Source organism: Oncorhynchus keta, chromosome 21 (assembly GCF_023373465.1).
Source record: "Oncorhynchus keta strain PuntledgeMale-10-30-2019 chromosome 21, Oket_V2, whole genome shotgun sequence".
NCBI lineage: Eukaryota > Metazoa > Chordata > Actinopteri > Salmoniformes > Salmonidae > Oncorhynchus > Oncorhynchus keta.
In genome coordinates, this window is record NC_068441.1 from 29,023,869 (window position 1) to 29,034,310 (window position 10,442).

General features: G+C 39.7%; 1 protein-coding gene across 2 annotated transcripts; it reads right to left on the reverse strand.

Moving 5' to 3' along the window:
* Positions 1–232: 232 nt before the first annotated feature.
* LOC118400394 (probable Bax inhibitor 1) lies at positions 233–8,568 on the reverse strand. Of its 2 annotated transcripts, none has more exons than XM_035797231.2 (10): positions 8,405–8,568; positions 6,819–6,917; positions 3,895–4,003; positions 3,554–3,674; positions 2,857–2,905; positions 2,664–2,761; positions 2,339–2,418; positions 2,071–2,171; positions 1,712–1,787; positions 233–1,432 (listed from the first exon to the last, which is right to left on the reverse strand). In XM_035797231.2, exons 2-10 carry the CDS (start codon positions 6,872–6,874, stop codon positions 1,412–1,414), a joined length of 711 nt encoding a protein of 236 aa, XP_035653124.1. In that variant the 5' UTR covers positions 6,875–6,917; positions 8,405–8,568; the 3' UTR covers positions 233–1,411. The 2 variants fall into 2 exon arrangements, with proteins under 2 accessions (XP_035653124.1, XP_035653123.1); XM_035797230.2 differs by having other exon boundaries at positions 233–1,435.
* Positions 8,569–10,442: the final 1,874 nt, after the last annotated feature.

A 10,442-nucleotide genomic window follows, 5' to 3' on the forward strand; every position in this document is an offset into this window, starting at 1 on the left:
GCCATGTGCTTCAGTGACTGAATTGACTGAAATAGTTTGAATTTGGCAGAAATGCCATACCTTCTCAATTAATCCCATAACCCCTGTCACAAGAGATTACTTCTCAATTAATCCCATAACCCCTGTCACAAGAGATTACTTCTCAATTAATCCCATAACCCCTGTCACAAGAGATTACTTCTCAATTCAACTGTAAGTGCACCTTGTAAATCAATTTTGTTACTCCTGGACATTCTTTTAAGATGAGTGGGATATATTTATTTCATTTCACCTCAATACATAAAATAAAATCCATAGCACATGAAATACAGGTTCTCTACTGTTCACCCGTTTCAAGCACCAAATCTTTTTTTAAGGAAAAGACAGAACAAGCTTGACAAAAGAAATATCTGGAAAATATATCACACTTCTCAACACAAGTCAATCAATATATATATCACTTTCTAGACACCATAGCGGACAACACCACCAGCAATTACCATACAACTCCTATAGCAATCATTTGTTATGTTGATTGAGGTGCTTTGGGCCAGGTCTGGATATTTAACATGATTAAAATCCTCGAATGCAATCGCTTGCATCTTATAAAAAAAACTGATAACATCCCCTAAATGACAACCTACAAAATAAAAATACTAATATAAGAGCATCCTCACTTTGAGAAAAACAATGTCTTAAATGAAACCAGTAAATTACTCTGATCAGTTAACAGACATAAAATAAATGTCCGAGAAAGGGATTGTACTGTAATAGAAGTAGTAATATTTCTTATACCGGTATGCTAATAACAATGATAAACCATGTAAATGACCACCCTACGAACTCATGTTCTTCATTCATCACAACGCTGAAATCCTGCGATGTCATTGTTATGAGACTAATATGGTGTGGGGGGTTATTTAAGTGGCAGAATTCCCAACTGAACAGATAATATTCACAGAATTGTCATCCTCTTTGCAGTAAATGTATCCATTTCCATTATATTAACAGCTGCTGAAGAGGTCCCACAAATGCAAACTGTCATTGTACTTATCATTAGGTATATAAAAAGTGGCCTTTAATAATTTGAGGCATTGTTCACATGGAAAATATATATTGTTTTATAATCGTCTCCTCAACACAATGTGAAAATAACTATCAAAATAAGTCTGTGTTAATTACTTCAAAGCAACTACACGGTCCCTTCAAAATGGGACTTCTAGACCTTTAACATCAAAGCTCAAAGACATCAAACCTTACGCCAAAGTCAAATTCCAAATGCAACCAATCGGTTCCTAAAAATTAAGACAATATACCAAAGAACAAAATCAAATCATGGTCTAAATAATTCATAATGATCAAGCAGTTAAGGCGAATGCACCAGACGCACTCCTGATGCAATTCCAGGTCACAGATCTTTCCTCCACTTAATTTACTTCTTCTTCTTGTTGTCCTGCTAAATAAATAACATATTTTCAATACATAAAACAGACAAATTCTCACCTAACTAACCTCAAACCATTATTAACCTGGCAGGGCAAAGTACAAGATTATTATAAGGTACACTATGCTGGTTAATCATACATAGTATTTAAGATGCTTTCTGGTCCTATGTGCATGTTATTAGATTGTTCAAAACATAGCAATGTGTATAAGAGTTAGTGGAAGTATAGTATAGTTGGTATACTATATCAAAATGCACTGTGTTAGAGCACCATTGCCAGTATTGTACCTTCTCATTCATGGCCAGAATAACCATTAGCTTCCTGAAGATAGTCACAAAGTCCAAGAAGAGATCCACAGAGTGCCTTCAATAGGGTGAAGAGAGAAAAGAGTTAACAAATATCTTATAAAACTCTTGAAAAGCTCATTATAAAAGAGCCAAGCTATTGACAGTCTACATAATACCAAGTCCGTACCAATTGCATTGTATACCCTACTCTACGTTTTACTATGTTAGATAAGGAAAGATTGCATGGCCTGAGAGACACCCATGCACATTTGTAAATTCCAGATCACAATGGCAAAAGACTGTTTCAACAACTAGTCCCCCACCCTCTTCACCAGGTCCAGAGAGTGTGTCCCCATTACCATATGTAGTCTTTGTCTCCCATCTCAGCCTTCTCAATGATGAGTTGAGTGTCAAATAGCACAAATCCACACATGATGGCCAGGCCAAGGTATATGTGAGCCTACACACACAAAAACGCTTGATTGGGTAAAAATGACAACTAGCACACATTCTGTAAGTCATACTATAACTAAGTCCATGAAGAGTAGTGTTGGACAGCACTGTGTATAGTATTATTATTATTCAAAACAATGCAAACTTGACTATAGTAGGTTGTTTTCCTCTTACCTTGAACAACATGACAGACCCCAGGAACATGTTGAGGAAAGAGACCAGGAGCAGGATGGACAATCCCGATGTCAGAGTACCTGAAAGGCAGACATGGGGTATTTTAATTTAGTAACATTTATTTTGTACAACAGTACAGTTTCACTAAAACCGGAGTGATTAGTTTCAGTCCCTTAATAAAAAAATCCAACTCCAGGACACTGGTAATGACTAGACTATTTTCTCCATGCATCTGACCTAGTAGCACGTCAAGGTGTGCAAGTTTACGTTCTATAGTTTCAATTCCTTCACATTACAATGTGGTTAGCAGCAGACAACACTTTACCCCAGAGGAAGAGGAAGCTCCTACGCTGGGCGTAAAGAGCACTCAGTGTGAAGCACACAAAGATGATGGAGGTCCCCAGGAAGGCTGTAACTATGATGCTGGTTGGAGAAGGAGAGTAGATATGAGAAACATTTAGAAAAAACCTTCAGTCAAAAGGAAACTAGCTACTTACAGATCATTATTGTCATTTTACCTAGGGTTAATAGAGATTATGTAATCCATGGTTGGGCCCAAACCAACACCTGGAATGGAGAAGAAAACAAAACAAAATATCAGCACATGACCACTACAATAGCTAAAAATACATAGGCTGCGTTTAGATTCTCTACCCTTCTTTGGAAGTGTGCACTCGTACCCTCCCCCTCAAGGATTTATTAAAAAGAATGGACTGGTGTAAGGAATATGGTGGCAACTCCCTCCAGCCATGTTTGCACCAATCCAAAGCTTTTAAAATGCATGAGGGTGAGTGAAAAAGTACACACACACACACACAGTGTAGGCCCTTTTCTGACAGCGCTAGGAGGCAGATGTCAAGTAACCTTGGTAACCAGATGTCAAGTAACATTGGTTAACCCAGAACTAAAATCTTGTGTAATTGCTCAGCTACTCAATTAAGTTCTGGGCCCATAGGTGTTAAGAGAAGAGATCAAGAGATGCTAAAACAGAGCGGAACTGGAACGAGGAGCTCCACCCCCTCTTTGCAAGTTACGGGGCTGAATGTCCCCTCCCCTTCCAAGAAATGCTAACACCTGCGAAATCGTGATTGTCCAAATAACCAGTGACGGAAAACCCAAACAATGAAACTACTGCTGCTCGTTATCCTACGCGTCCCATTCCTTCCCGACAACCTTACCAGTTATATTTACGTAGATCTGTCCACAAGAGATTACCTGTGAAGAAGGCAAAGCCAGAGAGGATAGCCAGTCTCTTCTTCTCCGTCTGAGGGCAGTGGGGGGTCATCATCAGCCAGACCATCATGGCCAGGGAGCCCATTATTGTCAACAGCCCACCCTAATGGACATAAAACACACAGCAACAGTTATTATAATGTAATAAGATAAATGGTGATTGTCAATTACCAGTTAATGCGAAACATTACCACACAATCATGTTATATGGCCCTCTTTTGTGAAATCTACCCCAAACATAAGTGTTCTTCATAGTTACAACACTAATAGAGTGCTTCAGTTTGGTTGTACTTGTTCCTATGGCTACCATTATCTCCATTTACCTGGAATAGTCTGGTGATGACGTGGACGTAGGCTCCAGCTGCAGCCACAAACATGCACAGGGCCAGGCTGGAGTAGACATTCTTCAGGTGCAGCTGAGTGGAGCGGGAGCTGAGACAGAAGGGAGAGTTGTACTGTATGAGGAACACACAGACACGTACGTGTGTGTGTACACACACACACACACACACATTTAAACTCAGTTTCACAATTCCTGACATTTAATCCTAGTAACAATTCCCTGTCTTAGGTCAGTTAGGCTCACCACTTTATTTTAAGAATGTAAAATGTCCAAATTATAGTAGAGAGAATTATTTATTTCAGCTTTTATTTCTTTCATCACATTCCCAGTGAGTCAGAAGTTTACATACACTCAATTAGTATTTGGTAGCATTGCATTTAAATTGTTTAACTTGGGTCAAATGTTTCAGGTAGCCTTCCACAAGCGTCCCACAATAAGTTGGGTGAATTTTGGCCCATTCCTCCTGACAGAGCTGGTGTAACTGAGTCAGGTTTGTAGGCCTCCTTGCTCACACACGCTTTTTCAGTTCTGCCCACAAATGTTCTACAGGATTGAGGCCAGGGCTTTGTGATGGCCACTCCAATACCTTGACTTTGTTGTCCTTAAGCCATTTTGCCACAACTTTGGAAGTATGCTTGGTGTCATTTTCCATTTGGAAGACCCATTTGCAACCAAGCTTTAACTTCCTGACTGATGTCTTGAGATGTTGCTTCAATATATCCACATAATTTTCCTTTCCTCATGATGCTGTCTATTTTGTGAAGTGCACCAGTCCCTCTTGCAGCAAAGCACCCCCACAACATGATGCTGCCAGCCCCGTGCTTCACGGTTGGGATGGTATTCTTCAGCTTGCAAGCCTCCCCCTTTTTCCTCCAAACATAACGATGGTCAATATGGCCAAACAGTTCTATTTCTCCATGGGCAGTTGCAATCCATAGTCTGGCTTTTATTTTTTAATGGCGGTTTTGGAGCAGTGGCTTCTTCCTTGCTGAGCAGCCTTTCAGGTTATGTCGATATTGGACTTGTTTTACTGTGAATGTAGATACTTTTGTACCCGTTTCCTCCAGCATCTTCACAAGGTCCTTTGCTTAAGTTCTGGGATTGATTTGCACTTTTCACACCAAAGTACATTAATCTCTGGGAGACAGAACGCATCTCCTTCCTGAGCGGTACGACGGCTGCGTGGTCCCATGGTGTTTATACTTACGTACTATTGTTTGTACAGATGAATGTGGTACCTACAGGAGTTTGGAAATTGCTCCCAAGGATGAACCAGACTTGTGGAGGTCTACAATGTTTTTTTCTGAAGTCTTGGCTGATTTCTTTTGATTTTCCCATGATGTCAAGCAAAGAGGCACTGAGTTTGAAGGTAGGCCTTGAAATACATCTACAGGTACACCTCCAATTGACTCAAATGATGTCAATTAGCCCATCAGAAGCTTCTAAAGCCATGACATCATTTTATGAAATTTTCCAAGCTGTTTAAAGGCACAGTCAACTTAGTGTATGTAAACGTCTAACCCACTGGAATTGTGATACAGTGAACTTTAAGTGAAATAATCTGTATGTAAACAATTGTTGGAAAAAATGACTTGTGTCATGTACAAAGTAGATGTCCTAACAGACTTATACATGCACATACACACACACATCTCTCTTAATCTTCTCTATGTATCTCATGTCTCAGGCAGAGTTGCAAAGAAAAAGCCATATTCCAGACTGGCCAATAAAAAGAAAAGATTAAGATGGTCGAACAGACACTTGACAGAGGAACTCTGCCTAGAAGGCCAGCATCCCGGAGTCGCCTCTTCACTGTTGACGTTGAGACTGATGTTTTGCGGGTACTATTTAATGAAACTGCCTGTTCAGGACTTGTGAGGTGTCTGTTTCTCAAACTAGACAGTAATGTACTTGTCCTCTCGCTCAGTTGTGCACTGGGGACTCCCACTCCTCTTTCTATTCTGGTTAGGGCCAGTTTGCACTGTTCTGGGGAGGTGAGTAGTACACAGCGTTGTACGAGATCTTCAGTTTCTGGCATGGAATAGCCTTCATTTCTCAGAACAAGAATAGACTGACAAGTTTCAGAAGAAAGTTTTGTTTCTGGCCATTTTGGGTCTAATTGAACCCACAAATGTTGATTCTCCAGATACTCAACTAGTCTAAAGAAGGACAGTTTTATTGCTTCTTTAAATCAGGACAACAGTTTTCAGCTGTGCTAACATAATTGCAAAAGGGTGTTTTAATGATCAATTAGCCCTTTAAAATGATAAACTTGGATTATCTAACACAACGTGTCATTGGAACACGAGTGAAGGTTTCTGATAATGGGCCTCTGTATGCCTATGTACATATTCCATTTAAAAAACTGCCGTTTCCAGCTACAATAGTAATTTACAACATTAACAATGTCTACACTGCATTTCTGATCAATTTGATGTTATTTTAATGTACAAAATTAGCGTTTCTTTCAAAAACAAGGACATTTCTAGGGTACCCCAAACGTTTTAACGGTAGTGCACATCACATGCAACACCCACAAAGCCTAACATCAACAGAGAATTGATCTATCACTACACCCAACCCACCCAGAATCAGGTATGCTTGTAGCCTGAGTGGAGCAGGACGTGAGATCAAGGGGAGAGTTTTATTGTATGAGGAACAGGTTTAGCTCTACAGAAAATGTATTTTAACATAAAATGTCCAACTCATCAATTAGGACTAATCTAGTCATGTTGTAATTTAGTAACACATCAATGCCTGCAACAGTAGCAAAGCCTGTTAGTGACCAGTCCAGACTGCTTCTGTTCAATGACTGACTCATGATGACAACACTAATGATGCCAGTAAGTCTCCTTAATGTTGTCAGATAGTGTGTGGAAATAGTAAACCAAGCAAGTTACTTACATTTGGGAAAATTTAAAAAGGCAATCAAAATGTATATTCCGATCAAACATGTTCATCTTGTCTGGACTTGGTTGGACCCTGTCCCTGGATTCAAATTTCCTGAAACAAAACAAATATGTGATGGATATTAGGTATTACTGTTGATTAGTACAGTAATGGATTGAAATAAAAACAGTCTTCTTAAATTTGAACTAGCTATATGTCCTGGAATGAAAGTGAAAAAAAATATATCTGGCTGAATCACCCGAGGCAAAAGTACTTTTCACTTCTTTCTTTATATTGCGGATCACATACTTGGACAGATCAAATAGACAGCTAAAGTTAACTGTGTGGGTTTGAAATTGAACGAATGTAGCCTCCTGTTATGCAAAGCAATAATTCGTGTAATGATTAGTCTGGCATTACGAAGGTCTGGGAAGGGGTTTAGCTTTTTACTGACTTGGTTGTAAGGGATTGTGGTAAGGGGCTTCCTGAGTTCAATTCTTATATAGCACTCAGTCTCACCATGACCATCTCTGGCTACGTTTCAGATTTACTTAGTTATCGGTAAGCAACTGTTGCTACACACCTTGGCCAAAATCCCCCAGAGTAACAAACTATTACGGGTAATTAGGCCTACAGTAAACAAATAGTCAACACTTTTGTCAAACGTAATGAAACCTTGTCGTAATCGCACAAGAGTCGACAATTGACCTCAGGCCACAAACGCGCTGATTCAAAATGACAGTTGCCATGTTCATTCGCTAGTCTGAACTAGGAAACTCGGAATTGTACGACTTGCCAAATGGTTAAACGCGTCACAAGTATAACGACAACCAATAAGCAAGTCGTACATTTCCGAGTTCCAACTAGTACATGAACGCGGCAAGTGCTTGTAGTGGTGGAAGAGGATAGTGCAACCAGGAAGCTAACTAACTCACTTCAGATTACATTGTTAATGTATCTAGCTATTTAATGTAATCGTAAACTAAGATAGCTAGCGCTTAGATGCTCCCAAACAGATGGCTAGTTGAAGGGGGCGCTGTCATGATAGCCAGACATTAATGCCAGCACGCTATCCTAGACAACTTGGCTAACGAAGGCCCTTACCCAATCATGCGTAACTCAAACAAACTTAGCTTGTTCGCCGTTTCGTGTAAGGTTATCTAAAACTAGCCAACTTCACTCCGATTAATTACAGTTGCCTATTGTAATATAGCTAACCACAACCCTTTACATAAAAACCAGGTAATAGGATAACGTTACATCATTTTTATGGATAAATAAAATGTGAGTAGAAAGTCAACTATTTAACGTTAGCTAGCTAACATTGGCCGTGTTCGAGAGCATCAAAAACGTAATGTAGCATGGGTGAATTGACTGACTGATCTAGACATTTTAATGGGCAGTTATTTAGATCAGTCAGTCAGTCGGTAGCCGCCTACACTGTTGGCTACAATGTCGAACAAGCCCACTAACTAGCCAGTTTATGTTAGCATCGACGTTGGCTAACAACGCTTTTCATTGTCAGACGTCAAAACGAACATAAGGGCAGGTGTCGTTTACAACTTTCTGGATAGCTGCATTTTATATATAATACAAATTACCTGATGGTGATATTTGGACAACGATCAGCAACAGATATATTTTTAAATAGCTAACGAAAGGCAAGCTGTTTCCACAGATGAGCCAGATATTTCACTGTTAGTACAAGTGTGAAGCATCCGGTTGGCGTTTCCGCTCACTACCAAATATGGCGATGAGAGGAAGCCCAGTGGGAGAAGAAGGAGTGAGATGGATTTTGGCCGGAATTATGCAAAGGTTCTCATCGATGAAACATTTAATCTCAATGCCGTTTACTGTTGCCAAAACTAGAATCTGTTACGAACAGAGTGGACTGAGTTTTGTAGATTTTAACCTTTGCAAAAGTTTATTTAAAAATTGCGTTGTTTAGATTTCTATCAAATACATGCGTGCTTGGCTCTGCCCACTATGACTTATTTGTTCCAATTTGAAACGAAATGCTGTGGTCTATCTTGAGTAGAATAGTCTTGCAGCTTCTTTACGTACTTTAGCCAGAGCTACTCCTTTCTTTAATATCATTTCAATTTAAGGGCTTTATTGGCATGGGAAACATATGTCAACATTGCCAAAGCAAGTGAAGTAGATAATAAACAAAAGCGGAAAAAAAACAATAAAGATTAACAGTAATGTCCATTTTTATTGTTGTTTTTTTCACTCACAGAAGACCCAAAATAATAAAGACATTACAAATGTCACATTATGTCTATATACAGTGTTGTAACGATGTGCAAATAGTACAACATGGAAAATAAATAAACATAAATATGGGATGTATTTACAAAGGTGTTTGTTCTTCACTGGTTGCCCTTGTGGCAACAGGTCACAAATATTGCTGCTGTGATGGCACACTGTGGTATTTCACCCAGTAGATATAAAAGTTTATCAAATTTGGGTTTGTTTTTGAATTCTTTGTGGATCTGTGTAATCTGAGGGAAATATGTGTCTCTACATTTGGTAGGAAGTGCAGCTCAGTTTCCAACTCATTTTGTGAGCAGTGTGCACATAGCCTGTCTTCTCTTGAGAGCCAGCTTTCTCAATAGCAAGGCTATGCTCACTGAGTCTAAACATAGTCAAAGCTTTCCTTAAGTTTGGGTCAGTCACAGTGGTCAGGTATTCTGCCACTGTGTACTCTCTGTTTAGGGCCAAATAGCATTCTAGTTTGCTCAGTTGATGTGTTAATTCTTTCCAATGTGTCAAGTAATTATCTTTTAGTTTTCTCTTGATTTGGTTGGATCTAATTGTGTGGCTGTCCTGGGGCTCTATGGGGTCTGTTTGTATTTGTGAACAGAGCCCCAGGACCAGCTTGCTTGCTTAGGGGACTCTTCTCCAGGTTCATCTCTCTGTAGGTGATGGCTTTGTTATGGAAGGTTTGGGAATCTCTTCCTTTTAGGTGGTTGTAGAATTTAACGGCTCTTTTCAGGATTTTGATAATTAGCGGGTATCGGCCTAATTCTGCTCTACATGCATTTTTTGGTGTTTAACGTTGTACACAGAGGATATTTTTGCAGAATTCTGCATGCAGCGTCTCAATTTGGTGTTTGTCCCATTTTGTGAACTCTTGGTTGGTGAGCGGATCCCAGACCTCACAACCATGAAGGGCAATGAATTATATAACTGATTCAAGTATTTTTTAGCCAGGTCCTAATTGGTATGTCGAATTTTATGTTCCTTTTGATGGCATAGAAGGCCCTTCTTGCCTTGTCTCAGCTCGTTCACAGCTTTGTGGAAGTTACCTGTGGCGCTGATTTTTAGGCCGAGGTATGTATAGTTGTTTGTGTTATCTAGGGCAACGTTGTCGAGGTGGAATTTGTATTTGTGGTCCTGGCAACTGGACCTTTTTTGGAACACCCTTATTTTAGTCTAACTGAGATTTACTGTCAGGGCCCAGATCTGACAGAATCTGTGCAGTAGGCCCTCCTTGGTTAGGTCAGAAGCACCAGATCATCAACAAACAGTAGACATTTGACTTCAGATTCTAGTAGGGTGCTGCAGACTCTTCTAATGCCCTCGCCAATTCGTTTATATATATGTTGAAGAGGGTGAAGCTTAAGCCGCATCCCT